The sequence below is a fragment of the Rhinichthys klamathensis genome, unplaced genomic scaffold, assembly GCF_029890125.1.
Source record: "Rhinichthys klamathensis goyatoka isolate OS25496 unplaced genomic scaffold, OSU_Roscu_1.1 h1tg000104l_1, whole genome shotgun sequence".
Classification (NCBI taxonomy): domain Eukaryota; kingdom Metazoa; phylum Chordata; class Actinopteri; order Cypriniformes; family Leuciscidae; genus Rhinichthys; species Rhinichthys klamathensis.
The window spans coordinates 1,523,088-1,543,414 of record NW_026606643.1 but is presented as its reverse complement, the minus strand read 5'-3'; the positions used below and the strand labels follow the sequence as shown (position 1 = coordinate 1,543,414).

Below are 20,327 nucleotides of genomic sequence, written 5' to 3'. Positions count from 1 at the left end.
AATTGGCTTGTACACCCTGTTATCTAGGTATTACAACCACAAAATCAACAAGATAATATATGTTAATTTTCTAATTAAAGCAGTTTTTTTTTCCATCCATATTCTGTGCATTGGCTCCTCTCATCTCACAGTGCCAACGTCATTTGAACAGACCAATGAAACGTCTCCTTTCGGAGGCTGAAAACAAGTTCCACGAAGAGGCTCGTAGAACATTGGACCCTGGCAAATCTACAGGGAGTAGGTTCGTCGGCTGAAGCAGCAGACAACTTTTAGCAGGGCTGTGTTTATTTACAAGAGCTGTAGGTTTTCCAGAGCAAAGTTGCTCTCCAGAATTCAGCACTGGAGCTGTCCAGCTTCCGCGCCTTCAGCTCGCGCTTCACAAACAACGCGGTCCTCGGCTGCGGGATATTTGTTTGACTGGGACACACACACACACACACACACACACACACACAACAGTAGGCTGTGGTACAGTGGCCGCCGCGATTACACACGCATAGCCTTCACTGATGAAAGCAACGCTTGAAATGACTGCTGGCAGCGCGTGAGGAGAGGAGCAGAAGAAATCCAGTCCCAAGTACCGGAGCACCATCCAATTTCCTCCAGGTTAGTCTTAGTTCCTTTCTAACTATAGGCTACTAAGTAGATCAAGAATATTATGATTTTCACAGTCCACATTTAACGCCAATTAGCCAATCTTGCAGAACGTGCATTGTGTGCAACATAATATTGCCATACATTCAAACTGCTGGTTATAAACGCACGCAACTAATTGTGCATAGACGTAGCTAAATATCACGAGACGAATCATTCATGCATCAGTTTTGTGTGGGTGTAGAAAAATACCCCGTGTATAGCACTCGATCTAGGTCAGTGCTGTTAGACGGGTGTGGATGAGAGAGCCATGCATTATATTTCATGATTTTCCACTGTGAAATGTAAGAGGAGGCTGTTTATATAGCCAGACTTTACGCAATAACTTTTGCTGCACTGACACGTTACATATTTGCTGTACTGTGATGGATGCAGTGACATTTTCCTAAGATTGACATACACATGATAAGTTGTGCGTGATGAAGTGTATATGCTCCTTTGAGCAGCACTGCAGAGGTAAGTTTTGCTGGATCATTTGCAGTCTCTCTTTGTAAGACCTTGTGCATCACCTCTGACGTCACAGTCCGGAGTGATCAGTGTGTTATGTAGTCATTGAGGCGATGGACTGAGGAGATCGCTTGCATATTCTCAAAAGTCTCAGATTTAGGGGAGATCATGTAGATCTTACAGAATTTCAAGGTCAAACATTCATTCATTCATTTTTAAATGCTGGGTTTTAAATTAAAACCATTAATTAGTATAATAAGTAGCTAATATTAGTATTACATGGAAAATATATTTTTATATTTCATTTTTTTCAAGAATGTAAAGGTTTTTCCCCAATTACAGAACAGCAACAGTAATGAAAGGGTTAATAGGAGTGTACTGAATTTGAACTCTTGTGTACATTTTTAATAATCATTTAATATAATTTAATACATATTGTAAGCAATATTATTTCAGAATTAAGGAGCAATTTTATAGTAATTGCATAATAATAATAATAATTGGTATTAATATTACTACCAATAATATTACTATCAATAAATATAACAACAACAAACAACAACAACACCACCACAACCATAATGATTATTATCATCAATATAACAATGAATTATTATATGAACATAAAGTTGATTTAAACAGAACTTGATGATGATGAAAATAATAAAAAAAAAAAAAAAATATATATATATATATATATATATATAATTTTATTTTTATTATATTATTTTTATTATTATATAAGAAACTATATTATTGATAATAACATAATGGTATTATTATTAACAACAGAGAACATAAACAAAATAAAGTTGATCTAAACCAAATGAAAGGGTTAATTGGAGTGTACTGAATTTGAACTCTCCAAATCAGACTCTTGATAACCCTGAACACATGTGTGTGTTTGTGACTAATGTTAGCTAACATTTGATATATTCCATTATTTCTGCCCTTTCTAGTTATGCGTTTACTATTAGTAATGGTTCAGCTTTAGCAGTGGTTCTGACACAAACACCCTATATAGCTCCTCAGGACTGTCCTCCACCTTTTGGTACTCGGTTCTCTCCTGTCTGCACTTCTACCCACAATGCACCATGAGTGTCAGCTTTGGAACCCTGCAGACACTCTAGGTTCCCTCGTCTCTCTCACAGCGCTCATTGTCAACTCCTCTCAGAAGATTGCCTGGCACAGACTCTGTGCCTGACAGCAACTGAATGCCAACATGGGGGCTCCTCTCTCTAGAGGCATTTACATTCAAATTCCTCCACATTGCGCCGCCTCCGCGCCCATAGGGCAGCGTGCGAGTGGAATTTCAACTCCCAGCACTCTTAGTTTGGCCAGCGTACTTTGCTTTTGGGCTACTGAGTGCCCAAGGTCAGGCACTATGAGTGTATATGCGCTCATACATTTTTACAAGCCCACATTGCATAGAAAGACGTGATTAAGTGTTTTATCACTTTATTACTCATTAGCCTTCACGGAGAGCGTTGGCGATTTTATTTTTGAATTTTGGCTGCTATGTTTTTTCTTCTTTTTTCGGTGGGTGTTTGTGATTCCAATCACTGGCAGAAGGTGGCCTTAGTGAACTCGTTAGTGTGATTAGTTCCAGGCCTTTGGGGATGGGATATTCACATCAATGGGAAGCATTCCCATGGAGAAAAAAAAAGAGAAAGCTTTGTCGCTATCCTATTCACAGAACGGTTCCTCACAGGAGTAACACATGAAAGGCAGGGATTGTTGGGATTCAAGTCAGCGACAACTTGACAGTGCGAAGCCGATTTGTGAAACATGGTATTACAATAATATTAGAGGGGAAAACAAAGGCTGATGAACATGTAGGTGCAATGCATCTGAACATTCACACAAACTCAGATGTTTTTCTGCAGTAAACAAGAGTAGCTTCTGAAATGTTTGAATTTTTCAATTTTGATTTTTTTCCTGCAAAAAATAGATATTTTCAAGAAATACTTACTGTTTTTTATCCATGTAGATGTAGGCTATTTGCACTTCTGAATTCATTTATGGATCATAAGAGGATGCTGGTCAGAGAACCGGATCATTTCGATTCATGAATGATTCATTCAGACTGTCTTTCTGAACCGGACTGTTCACAAATCGGCATCTGTACTTCGCTCATTACCATTTTGAAAAAATATTTAGTTTGCAAGCTACTAATAAAAGGCCTACAGTATTGAAGCTATTTTTAGGAGTTCAAGCTTGTAGCGCTGAAACCCTACTGTAATTGGTCAAATTTCCAAGGATCAGCATTCTCCCATAAAAGTGATCGGGCAGACTAAACCATAAGTCGTAGAGACTTAAAACTTTGAGGGCTGATAGTACTCACACCGCTTACAACGTCACCAAGGCTCGCCCCATCGGCCTGACGGGGGCGCTACAACGGGGAAAAGTATGAAATCACTCTTAACTCCTAAACAGTTAGACGTAGACTCAAGTGTCTTATACCGTCGAAATCTCTATCTATCGAAAAGCTCATTCTGTGGTCACGTGAAGAACTATGTGGCGACTGGCCACTTGGTGCTGCTATAACATGGAAAAAACATAAACATTGCCACAACTACGCAACCCTAAGTCTGAGTGACTTGAAAATTGGCATGCGGTGTCTTCGTCCAAGGTGCCAAGACTGCCTTTGAAGACATTCGCGTATCTCAATAAATGCGGCCGGCGGCAAACAATGAAGTTTGATCAGCTACCAGACAAGGTTAATGGAGGCTGATTGGAATGAAACTCGCTGGGCCTGTTTGAATCATGGCCCTAGAGGCCTGTGAGAAATTCGAAAGAAAACGGCCACCGGGGGGTGACTTCTCGTTTTTCACGTGCGCAAAGGATTGTATACCACGCGATTTTTGGCACATGCCCACGTCATTCATACCGCAAGGTACAACTCCTCATTCTGAGCAAATTTGCCTCTAGGACCCCTGTCAATCGAATCGTTCTTTAAATATTGGAGATAATTTCAAAAACCAACTTTTGTGAACCAGTCCTAGGTTTTTGGCTCAACCTCGATAAAACCATTGAGGCACAATTCTTGGGACTCTCTAGGTCAATAATTAGCAAAACAATTTTTTACTTTGGCCTTTATATATAACTGGGTCATTTAGAAAACAGGCGGGGCCAAGTCCACCCAAAAGCCTATCATTCCTAAACAAAAATTCAGAACTTCGCATCATTGGGTGAGCACATGCGGCACATGATCCTAAAGAAACATGCAGACTTTAAAGGAGATCAGCCCATAGGTGGCGCTATAACTGTTAAAAATTTGTAAAATGCTCGATTATATGGCAAATACCATTAAATGGCTGAAATTGGTCCTCTTCCTCCCTGATTTGCGTAGAGCTTCACAAAATTGTGCACATGCAGCACATGATCCTAAAGAAGCATGGAAACTTTTATGGACATCGGGCCAAGGATTGTCACTTTAACTGTTATAAAGGTGAAAAAGGGCTTTAAAAACCATGTATTTCCTTAGTAAATGCTTTATTAGCTGTAAATTGTCCTTTCCATGTATGATCTAAGTGATTACATGCTTGCTATATAAAACAATACCTTACGTGTATGCTTAAAGGCCTTAAAGCTCTTGAACCCCTGATAATTGCTGCTCTCAGCTATATTTTTTATTGATGCTATTTGGTATATTAGAAAAAGATGCAATGCCACACAAATGTCCGTGCATGCAGGGAATCAGTTGATCATTTTTTGAGCTGCTTTATTTATAGGAACTGATTCAATAAAATGGATCAAGTTTAATACATAAGAGAGAGAGAGTGAATATTTTAACTGATCATCTTTGATTATGGCCTCAGTTTACTTGGTTGTAAAGCCACACTTTACATAGATGAGAGAGAGAGAGAGAGAGAGAGAGAGAGAGAGAGAGAGAGAGAGAGAGAGAGAGAGAGAGAGAGAGAGAGAGAGAGAGAGAGAGAGAGAGAATACAGAAAAATATAATTTAATTGAACACTTAGAAGAAGCAAGCGTTGCCTCTATGTGAATTAAATGTACTAAACCATAACCCCTTTTCTGCTGAACATCTGTGCAGACAGATGCCTCAAACAGAATAATAATTTGACGCCAAGGTGTCCCGGTGCCCTCACATAAATTGCCTATAAACTCCAATTCACAGCCTCACTTTATGAGATATGATTTCACACAGTACATGTCAACATGATATTGAAAGCAAGCGTTGTAACCAATCCTTCTCAAGATGAATGTGATTTTATCTATCTATCTATCTATCTATCTATCTATCTATCTATCTATCTATCTATCTATCTATCTATCTATCTATCTATCTATCTATCTATCTATCTATCTATCTATCTATCTATCTATCTATCTATCCTCTTTTTAAAATTCGTATAACAGTTTTCCTCAATCACTTTGGCACATTTTTTGGAGTCAGTCAGTCATTCTCTAAACTGTAAACTCAATTGTCACAACTGTTTGCTGGAACATCAGAACTCTATTGCATCTGCAAAATGTTGTAACTCTCCCAAAACATTTAATGCATGCTTCAAAACCCCAAGTACCGTATCAGTAAATTGGCCAATGCCACAAAAAAGAAAAAGAAAAAAAGAAGTGTTTTTGTCATTGTGTCAGCCACCATGGAAATATTTGTTATACTGTATACAAATTTCATGTTTGTTCAACATTTTTGTTGACACTGTCTGCTTTCTATACTTTGCAAGACTTTTTATATACAGTTCTTTTAGAAAATGAATTGCACTTACTCTTTTGCACAACATGCAATTTGTTAAAATCAACAAGCAATTTAAATCTGACGGGAACAGGAAACTGTTCAGAGATCTGAACTTATTGTTTTGAGGAAAAAACATTCTAATTCGAGAATTGTGCCAAAGTGATTGAGAAAAACTGTAACATATAGAAATACTCAACCAATTAAGTCAGTCCTGAAGTGTCACGAATCGCAGATTAAGGTCAGGACCATAATGTGAGCTGCATTCTGTGTCAAATGTTATGTAAAGAGAGACAGATATAGCATAGCCGTGTACATATGGCTTTGCCTTTATGAATTTTCATACATGTCTCCCTACCGCCACCAACTTCATTTCTTTTTCAGTAGAGTCATCTAAATTTTTCAGGGAAGTCTAGCTGGCCTGTTAGTGAGCTGTGTTGGTGAGACAGCTGCCTGTTATTGCTCTCTTTTTTCTCTCTATTTCTATGAGATTGCTGACTTGGTACATCCTTTAGCGCAAAGCCGCATCTCCAAATCTAAACATTCTCAGGGACCACAATTTCTTTCAGGTCAATGAACTTTGTTTTTGCTTGCGCAGGGATTTTATTAAAGAATCATTTATTTAATGTATTCATTGATGTGTTACATACTACCTGATCCTGTATATAAGACCTTTAAAAACTGCTAATGTGGTATTTTAAACCATTAAGTGCTTATTTTTATATCTGACCTGCATCAGCTATAGCAATGCATCATTTATTATTAGTAAAACATCTTAATATTCAGCAGACACATTTCAAATCTTTAGTATTGGATTTTGGGCAGCATTTAGGTCTATTTAATAAAATCCATTCGCCGAATCACATATGGAAGCCCATCTGTTACAGAAAAAGCACTTTCTCTGGTGTCAATCACCATAGACATTGAAGGGAAAAACCTCCATATTCAAATGAAAGTTCAAACAATATGTGAGTTTTTTTTTTTTTTTTTTAAATAACTGATTCTCTAATTATTACATTTCATCCTCCTCATTCCTGAATAAGTGGTAACAGCTCTGGTGTGAACTCCACAAAATGGAACATTAGCAAATCTTTCATAAGTGTGGCTCAGAATTCAAATGGTGTCTTTTCCTTTCCATTTCCAGAGGCAAAGTCCTGGCAGAGATTAAAGAATCTGATTGTTTACTGTCACAATATGCTGGTCAGTAAACAAGTCGACGGAGAGTTCAATATATATTCTTTAATGAATACAGGAACAGGAATGATAACCACTGACCAAACATGCAACGTTAACGCAAGAAAAAATAGTGAGATAATCAGCCGAACAGAAACAGGTGCGTGAAACTAATTAACAACCATGAAACTATCAGCAAAGTGAACAATGAACACAGGAAACAGTGAAAAGTAGCCCAAAACAGAACACACGTTACATTTACTGGCCATTTAAACCATTTTATTTCTATAATCTGCTTTTGAGTGAAACGGTATATTTAATGAGTTAAAATGTAGGGTCAGACTTAATTTTATCCATTGGGAATTAGATCTTTCCAAATAGGAGAGATGTCTCAAATGTGGAGCAAATTATTACCTTTCTGAAGATTCTGAAGACATTTTTTTCATTTCTTTTAAATAACATGCACTTATGAAACGTGCATAATAACCAGTAACATATTAAAGAGGTATATTAGCATTATTTTGATTCTAATAAAAAGGTATGCTAGCTTGGTATATAGATTTATTTGGATGACTTGTCTGTTGAGTGTGACATATACGATAATTTATTTGACCTAATAAAGCACTTTTAATAGACAATGCTAAATTAAAGTTCTTTACATTAGATTTATAAAGAGAGAGAGAGAAAAATAAAAACATGTAAAATCCCTTTTTTAAATAATTCATGGACAAAAAATAATAAGAAGAAATTAAAAAGACAAAAAAAAGAAGAAGAAAGTTTAAATCGCCATTTGTAAATATTGTAAAAATGTCTGGTCAATTATCTTCCTTCAGTAATTTCAGCAGTAATTGCTTCCCCTGCATCTGAAAGCACCAGTCGTCACTGAAATGAACTTGTTATAATCTGTGCTGAGAGTTCGCATGCAGTGGGATTTCTTGCCAGAAGTCATTTTCATAAGGGTTTCACAAAGGGATTGACTGAAATACGTTATTAGCCCGAGAGATTCTCATCTTTTATTCTCCTAGAGGCGGCCAGCAGTGACCTCTTTCTTCCTCTGCCTCCTGTCTCTGAGGACTTTTCATCTGTCAATGTACAGTCATAGAGTAAGTCTATAGCCTCAGACCATTCATGCACTGTCTGATGCATATTGCCGGCTGAAATCACCAGTTCCATGAACTGTTTGTCTGGCTTGCAATATCCGCCCACATTTACACTTTCCCAGGATGATACAATGAGTGCTTCTGAAAAGGAACGTATACAATTTCAGATGCATGCACCTAGGCTTCACTATAATAAGCATTGGTTTTGTTACATAAGAAGCCAAAGAGGACTAGGCTTCATGCAGTGGTGTTGGGGAAAGTTACTTTTAAAAGTAATGCATTACATTATTGCGTTACTCCCTAAAAAAGTAACTAAATTGTGTTAGTTAATTTTTATTGCAAGTAATGAGAAAACGAATCGGTTACCTAACGTAACCTCGGTTCTCTCTAAAAGAGGGAACGAGTATTGCGTAAGCTAGCTTACGCTGCGGGAAAGATTAATCTTTGCTGAGATATTGAAGCCAAAAAATTATTTCATAATTTGTATCCATTGACAACGCAGTTCCTCTGCGGCAGACCTAGAGCAGGCTAGCTAGCAGCTCATTGGTTCGCTCAGAGAGAACTGCTTAAGCCTATGGGAGAGCGGGGCTGAACCCGCTTCCAATGAGAGGCGCCCGCGCGCTCATTGCGTCATGGCCCGCCAGAATGGGCGTGGCTATGGTGTATATAACAGTCTCTCCCAGGCTTATATGTTGATTTATTTCAGCGTGAAGCGAAACGCTAGTAGCGCAAGCACGGCCGGGAACGCAATACTCGTTCCCTCTTCTAGAGAGAACCGAGGTTACGTTAGGTAACCGATTCGTTCTCTTACGAGAGGTTCTCTCGTATTGCGTAAGCTAGCTTACGCTGCGGGAACACCTGGTCAACGCCGTGCGCGCTATGAATCCACTCATGAATCCCAGGGTGATACCGGGGGATTTTTAACGTGGAGTGAATGTATTATGAGGCCGGCAGAGCAGGCACATGAAGTGTATACATAAGCATCTATGAGGCCGGCAGAGCGGGCACATGAAGTGTATAAGCATTTAAGGAGAGCACAAGGGGCGGACCGGTTGTGTAAGGGACTCCCAGTAATGCAGCTTCTTAGGGAGCTGGTCGTTAGACAGCTAGTAATTTTGCCTGCAAGGCGGGAACTTCCAAGTTGTAAAATCTGACAAAAGTGGACGGGGAGGCCCATCCCGCGGCCACACAAATGTCATGAATGGAAATTCCACAGGACCATGCCCACGATGAGGCCATGCCTCTAGTGGAGTGCGCCCTGATGCCCAGAGGGCAGGGCAGGCATTTAGATGCGTAAGCAGAGGCGATAGCGTCTACTATCCATCCAGACAGTGTCTGTTTAGAGGCGGCCAGACCTTTGGTGCGCCCCCCAAACGACACGAAAAGCTGCTCAGCGCGTCTGAACGCGGCAGCGCGCGTAGTGTACAATCTCAGAGCCCGCACCGGGCAGAGGAGATTGGCGTCGCGCTCACTATCGGATGAAGGCAGAGCCGATAGGGAAATAATCTGAGCCCTGAACGGGGTACCAATCGCCTTCGGGACATAGCCATGTCTAGGTTTGAGAATGACAACAGAATCATTCGGACCAAACTCGAGACACGCGGCGCTGGATGAGAGCGCGTGAAGATCCCCCACGCGTTTTACTGAGGACAGAGCCGTCAGAAAAACGGTTTTGAGCGAGAGGTATTTTAGGTCCACAGACTCGAGCGGTTCGAACGGGGGTGCTTTCATAGCTTCGAGAACTATAGAAAGATCCCAGATAGGAACCGAAGGGGGGCGCGGAGGGTTCATCCTCTTAGCTCCCCTGAGGAAGCGGATGACTAACTCGTCTTTGCCCAGGGACTGAGCGCGTCGGGGTTCAGAGAACGCCGCGACGGCTGCCACGTAAACCTTGAGAGTGGAGGGGGACCTGCCCTTGTCCAGCATCTCTTGAAGGAAAACAAGCAAAGACGGCACCTCGCATGACCGTGGGTCCAGATGTTTGTCGGTGCACCATTTTGAGAACACAGACCATTTAGACGCATAGAGCCTTCTCGTGGAAGGTGCTCTAGCCGGTATGATAGTGTTTCTTACTCCTTCTGGCAAATCGACGAATAGTCGTTGATCACCCATGCATGTAGCGCCCAGCGCCGTGGATGGGGATGCCAGATCGTGCCGCGAGCTTGAGAGAGGAGATCTGCTCTGACTGGGATGGGCCACGGGGCTGTCTGCGACAGCTGAGTGAGCTCCGGAACCCAATTCTGACTCTCCCAACGCGGGGCTATGAGGAGCACCGAGTGGCGTGTGTCCCTGATCCTCTGAATTACCTGTGGTAGCAGAGCGATCGGAGGGAATGCATAGAGCGGGCGGCGAGGCCATTCCTGGGCTAGCGCGTCCTCGCTCCTTGAGAAAAATATTGGGCAGTGAGCGTTCTCTTCTGACGCGAAGAGGTCCACCTCTGCTCTGCCGAATAGCCGCCACAGTATTTGGACCGTTTGTGTGTTCAGGGACCATTCTCCTGAGGAGATGAGGTTCCTGGACAGTATGTCTGGACCGTCGTTCAGATGACCCGGCACATGCGTCGCTCTGAGCGAGAGCAGGCGGCTCTGAGACCAAACTAAAATGCGGTGTGTCAGTAGGAAGAGATTCCTGGACCTGACACCGCCCTGACGGTTGAGATAGGAGACCACAGCCATGTTGTCCCAACGGATCAGGACGTGGTGTCCCCGAATGAGCGGGAGGAAGCGCGAAAGCGCGTTCTCGACCGCAAGCATTTCCAGACAGTTTATGTGTAGGGGGCTTTCCTGTGTCGACCAATGGCCGAAGGCCGGTGAGCCCTCGCAGACTGCACCCCAACCCGTGTTGGATGCATCTGTCAAGATGACCTTTCGGCGGGAAAAAGGTCCCCATCGTGACGCCCTGTCGAAACCATTCTGCTACTGTCCATGGCTGCAGCGCCGTGAGACATGTCTGCGTAACTCTGATCAGCTGGCGGCCCGTGTTCCACGCGCGGTGGGGTACACGGCTGTTTAACCAAAGCTGAAGCGGACGCATGTGCAGAAGGCCCAGCTGAAGCACAGCGGAGGCTGAGGCCATGTAACCCAGCATCCTCTGAAAAGTTTTCAGAGGTGAGCGGGTGCCCATCTGAAACGAGGCGGCCAGTCGCTGTACACTGCGCGCGCGCTGTGTAGACAGGCGAGCCGTCATCGTGACCAAGTTCAAATCTATTCCTAGAAAGGAAATCGATTGACTGGGTTGAAGGGAGCTCTTTGTCCAGTTGACAGAGAGGCCCAGCGTTTTCAGATGGTCGAGGAGAACTGTGCGGTGCGACAGAAGCTCCGTCTGTGATTGGGCCAAAATCAGCCAGTCGTCCAGATAATTCAATATGCGCAGCCCCTGGCTCCGCAGGGGGGCGAGCGCCGTATCCATGCACTTCGTAAATGTGCGGGGCGCCAGGGATAAGCCGAACGGGAGAACGGCGTATTGATAAACATGACCCTCGAAGGCGAAACGTAAGAATGGCCTGTCACGGGGATTTATCTGGATCTGAAAATAGGCGTCTTTCAGGTCTAGAGAGATGAACCAGTCCCCCTGGCGCACCTGCGCGAGGAGTTTCCTGATAGTGAGCATCTTGAACGGTCTCTTCATGAGCACTTTGTTCAAAGACCTGAGATCTAAAATCGGTCTGAGGCCGCCGTCTTTCTTGGGAACCAGAAAATAACGGCCGTAAAACCCCGACTCGGTCATAGATGGTGGGACTCTCTCTATGGCGCCCTTTTGCAACAGCGTCGCAATTTGTGAGCGGAGCGTGCCGGCGGCCAGCGGGCTGACAGTAGATTCGAGCCGCGCGCGCGCACGAGGCGGGCGGCGGCAAAACTGTAGCAGATAGCCGTTCTTTATAATGCTTAGTACCCACGGGGAAATGCCTGGAATGGCTTCCCACGCTTTGGAGCATGCGGCTAGTGGCCGAATGGCTATATCGCCCTGATTGCTGCACATAGCGGGCTGGACACAGTGTGTGGGCGCGCTTTGAATGTGTGTGGCAACGGAGTTTGCACTCAGAGAGGAGTCTATGGGCCGTGAAACAGAGCGAGCAGAGAGGGGACACGCGCACGAGCTCGTGGGCGTGTTTATGTTCTCTGATATTAGAGCGGGCTGTGCCCGTTTCATGTGATGGGGCTCTGATAGAGACACGGGATATGTTATGCTTGTGTGTATGGGTGAGCACATGATTGTGGGCACATTTTCTACACAACTGGCAAATTTTCTCTTTTTGAGATTTCTCTGGGTAGCCGTAAAAACGGCTTTTTGTCGCTCGCAAGCGGGCTGGGACACCGGCTTGTTTGTGGCGGTCAACACTACAGCAGTCGGCGAAACAACGGGGACTGGCAGAGGGCGAAGCTTTGACGGCGGTCCGGCCGCAGCGGGAGAGCACCGTCGTTTTCTTGACTTTGCTAGGCAGACTTCTGATGATCAGGCTTCAGCGTGATCTTAGGTCGCGTGCCTCGTGGGGGCGGCGGTCTGCGGCGGCTGTCAGAGCGAGAGCGAGGGCGGCCGCCCTGTCTGCGCTGGGCTGTTTGAGTCTGCGGAGGGGGGCGCTGTGGTGGAGCTCTGGCAGGAGGCTCGCGAGAGCGGCCCGCGGAAGAGCTAGCGCGGCGGGGCAGAAACAAATTCATCGCCTGAGTAGCTTTCTGGACCTCAGAAAAGCGATCGACGATTCCCGTGACAGCAGATCCAAAAAGGCCCGTCGGGGAGAGGGGCGCGTTAAGAAACGCGGCGCGCTCAGAATCTCCCATGTCGGCGAGCGTGAGCCATAAGTGTCTCTCGGCAACACAAAGGCTGGCCATGCATCTCCCCAGAGCTTGTGCGGCGGCTTTAGTGGCGCGAAGGGCGAGGTCCGTAGCACTTCTCAGATCCGTGACAGCGGGGGAGGGGTTTCTACCGCTTTCGGCCCACTCACGGAGAATATCGCTCTGTAATACTTGGAGGACAGACATAGAATGTAGCGCTGCGGCGGCCTGACCGGCGGCGGCGTAGGCGCGAGCATGAAAGCTCGAGGTCGCTCTGCAAGCTTTCGAAGGAAGCGTGGGGGAAGAGCGCCATCTAGCAGAGGGCGGGCAGAGGTGTGCGGCGACCAAGTCCTCAACGGGCGGCATGGCTGAGTAACCTTTTTCGGCGGCTCCGTCCACCGAGCGCAGTGAGGCGGATATATCGGAGCGGTTTCTAGCCGAGAGCGGGGCATTCCAGGACTTCGTCAGCTCTGTGTGAAGTTCAGGCAGGAATGGGGCGTTCGACGGCCTGTGAGAGGAGGCGCATTAGTTCCTCCTCTATCCCGGCGCGGATCCCCGCCGACTCTCTCGTGGATCCGAGAGATGACCATTCTTCACTGTCTGATGCGAGCAGTGAACAGGAGTCCTTCTCCTCCGCGGCGTCATCGGAAGCGACAGAGCGGCCACTCGGCGGCAACTGTATGTCCGGCAGGGGCGGGGAGGGAGAGCGGGAAGCGGGAAGCGGCGGCGGCGGCCCGCATGGTTCCGCAGGGGGCTCCGGCGGCCTCTGGGAGCGGCGTTTCTTCTTACGCGGCGAAGAGGGAGGCGGCGCCGGAGCGGATTTTGCTGCCAGAAGTCGTGCCCGTAGGGACGACAACGGCAGGCTCTCACAGAAGTCGCATCCTCCATCCGCGAGGGCGAGTTCTGCGTGCTCGAGTCCCAGGCAGAGAGCGCAGATGACATGGCGGTCTCCGTCCTCGAGACGAGCGCGGCAAGAGCCGCAGGAAAAACGAGACATCTTTAAAAAGACGCTCGGCTCTTTTAGATATAAATAGAGAAAAGAGAAGGATACAGTCGTCGGATGGCGCTAGCTTGCAGGGCGGCTGAAGGTGGCGAAGACGGCCGGCTTCTTCAGGGTCCGGGAGCTCGCTAGAGTGATGCCTTCTCGACGGCGACGGCTTTTCTCAGGACAGCAGAAGCGTGCAGCTTGCTGAAGATGAAATGAATCAACATATAAGCCTGGGAGAGACTGTTATATACACCATAGCCACGCCCATTCTGGCGGGCCATGACGCAATGAGCGCGCGGGCGCCTCTCATTGGAAGCGGGTTCAGCCCCGCTCTCCCATAGGCTTAAGCAGTTCTCTCTGAGCGAACCAATGAGCTGCTAGCTAGCCTGCTCTAGGTCTGCCGCAGAGGAACTGCGTTGTCAATGGATACAAATTATGAAATAATTTTTTGGCTTCAATATCTCAGCAAAGATGAATCTTTCCCGCAGCGTAAGCTAGCTTACGCAATACGAGAGAACCTCTCGTAAGAGAACTCGTCCTTTACTATTTTTTGTAACATTGGTAACACTTTTGTAACATAAAACATTGCTATTTTGGTAACATTATTTGAATCCACAGACTTTCTAAATCGCCCACATATGCAGTTCTGTGAAGTCTGATTATTTATTAGTCGGTTTATTTAAATGAACCAGTTCCAAATAAATCATTTAACAAACATTACTAAACAAACAAACAAATGCATACATAAATGTATATATAATACAAACATTCATTACATTTTCTTTACCGTAGCAGTGTACAAAATATTTATTCATCAAGATATTTAATCATCAATTCTACAAATGTTTTTTTTATTTTAAATAAGTTAAATGCCAACTAAATGACTGTTTGTTTTATTGGTGGGTTTCAATGTAAATAAATATGTTTAAATGCAGTTTAATTCTGTCACCCTAATTAGGAATCTTGATTGTTTTCTGAAATACACTCACCGGCCACTTTATTAGGTACCCCATGCTAGTAACGGGTTGGACCCCCTTTTGCCTTCAGAACTGCCTCAATTCTTCGTGGCATAGATTCAACAAGGTGCTGGAAGCATTCCTCAGGGAGTTTGGTCCATATTGACATGATGGCATCACACAGTTGCCGCAGATTTGTCGGCTGCACATCCATGATGCGAATCTCCCGTTCCACCACATCCCAAAGATGCTCTATTGGGTTGAGATCTGGTGACTGTGGAGGCCATTTTAGTACAGTGAACTCATTGTCATGTTCAAGAAACCAATTTGAAATGATTAGAGCTTTGTGACATGGTGGAAGTAGCCATCAGAGGATGGGTACATGGTGGCCATAAAGGGATGGACATGGTCAGAAACAATGCTCAGGTAGGCCGTGGCATTTAAACGATGCCCAATTGGCACTAAGGGGCCTAAAGTGTGCCAGGAAAACATCCCCCACACCATTACACCACCACCACCAGCCTGCACAGTGGTAACAAGGCATGATGGTTCCATGTTCTCATTCTGTTTACGCCAAATTCTGACTCTAACATCTGAATGTCTCAACAGAAATCGAGACTCATCAGACCAGGCAACATTTTTCCAGTCTTCAACTGTTCAATTTTGGTGAGCTCTTGCAAATTGTAGCCTCTTTTTCCTATTTGTAGTGGAGATGAGTGGTACCCGGTGGAGTCTTCTGCTGTTGTAGCCCATCCGCCTCAAGGTTGTGCGTGTTGTGGCTTCACAAATGCTTTGCTGCATACCTCGGTTGTAACGAGTGGTTATTTCAGTCACTGTTGCCCTTCTATCAGCTCGAACCAGTCTGGCCATTCTCCTCTGACCTCTGGCATCAACAAGGCATTTCCGCCCACAGAACTGCCGCTCACTGGATGTTTTTTCTTTTTCGGACCATTCTCTGTAAACCCTAGAGATGGTTGTGCGTGAAAATCCCAGTAGATTAGCAGTTTCTGAAATACTCAGACCAGCCCTTCTGGCACCAACAATCATGCCACGTTCAAAGTCACTCAAATCAACTTTCTTCCCCATACTGATGCTCGGTTTGAACTGCAGGAGATTGTCTTGACCATGTCTACATGCCTAAATGCACTGAGTTGCCGCCATGTGATTGGCTGCTTAGAAATTAAGTGTTAACGAGCAGTTGGACAGGTGTACCTAATAAAGTGGCCGGTGAGTGTAGTTTTCTGGTTTCCTGACCCACTGAAAAATAATTGTTTGTTTGATAAGATACAGTTGTAAAGTAGCTTCCTCAACATGCGTAGACGGATTGCAATTTCTGATTGACTTAATAAGAGAAAAATAATGTTATTCTTAGACAGTAATATATGCTGCTTGTTGGCAGCTTTGAAACTGTGCCTAAAAGATACACATAAATTAATTCAGTGACAAAACGGTAACGCTTCCTTTTACAGTCCTGTTACCCATGTACATACTATGTACTTATTATAGTAATTACAATTACTGGGTAATAACTAGGTACTAACCCTGAACCTACCCCTAACCCATGTACTTACCTTATATTAGCCAGTACTTTCTAGGTAAGTACACGGTAAGTACACGTAAGTACTGTAAAAGGAAGCGTTACCGACAATGAAACCCCATCTCCCTCAGCCAGCTGATGTGGCATCTATGAGCCGGAGTGCCAGAACACACTGAGCTTTAACAGGGTAAAATACATCATTCAGCCACGGGTAATTACTGGAAAAACTCTCTGTCACTCCCAAGCCTTCCATGAGATGAGGCTCAGGAACGCCTCCTTGATTTCACTCATAATAAAAGTTCATTCTCGGAACGGTGATATTACAGTGTGGCTTTTTTAAGTGGGTATTGAGAGAGAAGAACGCGATGGGTCAAAGCTTGGGTTGATAGTTAAGAATAAATGAGAGAAGGAAATATCTATTGAAATTCACAAGCATGCTGTGCTTTGCGTTCAGAAGGCGAGAGAATGCCAACTGAAGCAGTTTCACACCATTACCCTGATTAAAGGCTGAATAGATGGAGCTAGCATTCAAAATTATGCGACGTCTGCTTCGGACAAGCTAAATCAGCTCAGTCTGCCCTACAGCACAGCAAAACACAAGATTTGGCTCCCTTGTGAAGTGAGAGTGTGAATTTGAGTTGAAATAGACACAGGAAGTTGAATTTGATTGAGACTTTTATATTGCATGCAAAAAAGAATCTATTTCAAACAAATGCGGTTCTTTTGAACTTTCTATTCATCAGAGAATTCTGAAAAAAAGTATCACGATTTCCACAAGAATATTAAGCAGCACATCTGTTTTCAACATTGATAATAATGATAAATGTTTCTTGAGCAGCAAATCAGCATATTAGAATGATTTCTGGAGGATCATGTGACACTGAAGACTGTAATGATGCTGAAAATTCTTTACTCCAGTAATGAACTTGGATTACTTTGATCACAGGAACAAATTACATTTTAAAATATATTGAAATAGAAAACATTTTTTTTTAAATTGTAATAATATCTCACAATATTACAATGTTTCCTGTAATTTTTCTCAAAAACATGCAGCCTTGGTGAGCATAAGAGAATTATTTTTTGACAGTAAATAATATAATTGTATTTATATATATTAATTATTATAAATATATATATATATAGATATAATTTATATATATATATACATATACATACTTCATTATATACATAATAATTAATAATATAATCGAATCATGTAATCTGTTCTAATATAGGCCATACGTTTCTCTATAACAACATATTTACGGTTCATTCATTTTAAAATTATTTTTCGTTTATTTTTAAAAACATTATAGCTATTATATAAATTCTGCTTTCTTACAGTAAAATCAAATGAATATTCTGTATTCTTCAGGCATTTATTGTAATATTCTTCTGATCTGAATAGTATACTTAAATTGTAATTTAAAGGCTTTCTCAGCTCCTGATTCTGAATCACAAAACCTGGTTTTGCTCCCTGTTCACACTGCAATCCAATCGCCACAGGTTGCCTGCCATTAGTGAAGATGATGAACTATGATGGCAGCACAGCAATACGAAGAAAATCTTTCCAGTGATCAATTACATGAGAGATCTGTGTGAGGAAAGCGCTAGCGAGGTGGTTTGCAGCACATTCGCCGTGGATCACAAAATCTGCTTGATCCAGCATGTGGGCGTAAATCGCCACAGCAATGGTTTAGAGACAAAGTCGGTAGAACATGGTCTTGTTTTCACCCTTAATATTTGTTATGCAACAGGGTGCTATCACCGACGCAGCAAGCATGAGGACTGTCTCTTTACTACATTAATATGATGAAGGATTTGAAGCTTATACACTGCTGAAAAGATCAGCATAGGTGATTGCATGGCCTGATATGCTATAATAATGTTGTGTCACTACATTGCAGCCATGGGTGTGCTGATGTCCAGGAAGCAGCAGGTGGAGAAGGTGCAGAAGTGCAGTGTGGTGGTGTCAGCGTTTAAAGACGGTCTGAAGGATCGGGCGGCCCCAGCAGATGCGGCCCAGACTGAAGAGGTCATAGCGGAGAACGGGGATGAATCTGCTGAAGGATCCCACCAGGCTAACAAAGACCACACTGAGCAGAAAGACAAGGACAGTAAACCAGGCTCATTACCAAATCAGCAGGCCTCAGCTTCATCCAGAGAGGAACACAGGGCCAATCAGGAGGCTTGGGGGCGTCTCCGTGACGGGAAGGGGGTGGAGCCTGAGGATCTAAAGAAGGCGCATCAGCTCACTCCTCCGACGTTTGTGCGGCCGAAGAGAGAGGTCGACGACGACCAACCGCTCGACGTCTCGCTTGGGCAAACCGAGCAGGTAAAATAGCCGAAAGGATCCATATTTGTAAATAATGATGATATAATAATTTCATTTGATTCTTTTTGGTGCTGCCCACTTTTCTCTTTATCTGTCATTAGGAGTGTGTTTACTGTAAAAGTTTTTATCTTTTGTTTAAATATATATAAACATCCTTATGACAATACATTTGTTACAGTATATATTCATCTTTGTTAATGTTAGGCGATAAATACAACTGTTCGTTGTTAGTTCACGTGTGCTCCATTAAATAATATTAACAGATGCAATTTTTTATTGTAATAATGAATTAAGAAATGTTGAAACTAACATATACTGTATGAGATGCAAGGGAAAAATAATAAATCAATGCTTTTGCATTCTCTTGCGTTCTCTCGCAAAACGTTTTGAGCTCTTTGCGAGCGAACACAAATTTTCTCGGCGGAACGCAAAACATTTGTGAGGGAACGCAAAAGCATCGACAAATAATTTTTCCTCCATCACATATTTTTTCCCTTCACCGTGTCCCTTTAAGGGGTTTTTCGCATATTTGGTGGAAAATGTATATACAGGTCCTTCTCAATAAATTAGCATATTTTGATAAAGTTCATTATTTTCCATAATGTAATGATAAAAATTAAACTTTCATATATTTTAGATTCATTGCACACCAACTGAAATATTTCAGGTCTTTTATTGTTTTAATACTGATGATTTTGGCATACAGCTCATGAAAACCCCAAATTCCTGTCTCAAAAAATTAGCATATCATGAAAAGGGTCTCTAAACGAGCTATTAACCTAATCATCTGAATCAACTAATTAACTCTAAACACCTGCAAAAGATTCCCGAGGCTTTTAAAAACTCCCAGCCTGTTTCATTACTCAAAACCGCAATCATGGGTAAGACTGCCGACCTGACTGCTGTCCAGAAGGCCATCATTGACACCCTCAAGCAAGAGGGTAAGACAGAAAGAAATTTCTGAACAAATAGGCTGTTCCCAGAGTGCTGTATCAAGGCACCTCAGTGGGAAGTCTGTGGGAAGGAAAAAGTGTGGCAAAAAACGCTCCACAACGAGAAGAGGTGACCGGACCCTGAGGAAGATTGTGGAGAAGGACCGATTCCAGACCTTGGGGGACCTGCGGAAGCAGTGGACTGAGTCTGAAGTAAAAACATCCAGAGTCACCGTGCACCGGCGTGTGCAGGAAATGGGCTACAGGTGCCGCATTCCCCAGGGAAAAGCCACTTTTGAACCAGAAACAGCGGCAGAAGCGCCTGACCTGGGCTACAGAGAAGCAGCACTGGACTGTTGCTCAGTTTTGTATGTCATTCGGAAATCAAGGTGCCAGAGTCTGGAGGAAGACTGGGGAGAAGGAAATGCCAAAATGCCTGAGGTCCAGTGTCATGTACCCACAGTCAGTGATGGTCTGAAAAAAAAAATCCACACCTCAAGCACAACCTCTCTTGACCTACTGTACATACATGGCTATTTACTCCATGAACATTCCATAACTACAACTGCATGAAAACGAACAACTCAACTAAAATAGTGGAGGGGTGTTGGTGGAGGTTATCCTTTCTTTCGGAGCTGAAACCTGCTCTGTGACGCACATACGTGAGAAAATGTCAAGATTGTGATTTAGGTAAGCTGACCCCAGCTCAGCCTAAATGGCAG

General features: G+C 43.7%; 1 protein-coding gene across 3 annotated transcripts in view; it reads left to right on the top strand.

Annotated features, from left to right (window-relative positions):
• The first annotated feature begins 338 nt into the window (after nucleotides 1-338).
• Nucleotides 339-20,327, top strand: part of phf24 (PHD finger protein 24) — a 49,788-nt gene continuing 29,799 nt past the window's right edge. For all 3 annotated transcript variants that reach the window (XR_008807324.1, XM_056253270.1, XM_056253269.1), the window contains exons 1-2: nucleotides 339-606; nucleotides 18,246-18,673. Coding sequence is in view for 2 of the 3 variants with exons in the window: in XM_056253270.1 (XP_056109245.1) it covers nucleotides 18,248-18,673 (426 nt within the window). In the remaining variant the exon portion in view is untranslated. The remainder of the gene's footprint in view (nucleotides 607-18,245; nucleotides 18,674-20,327) is intronic.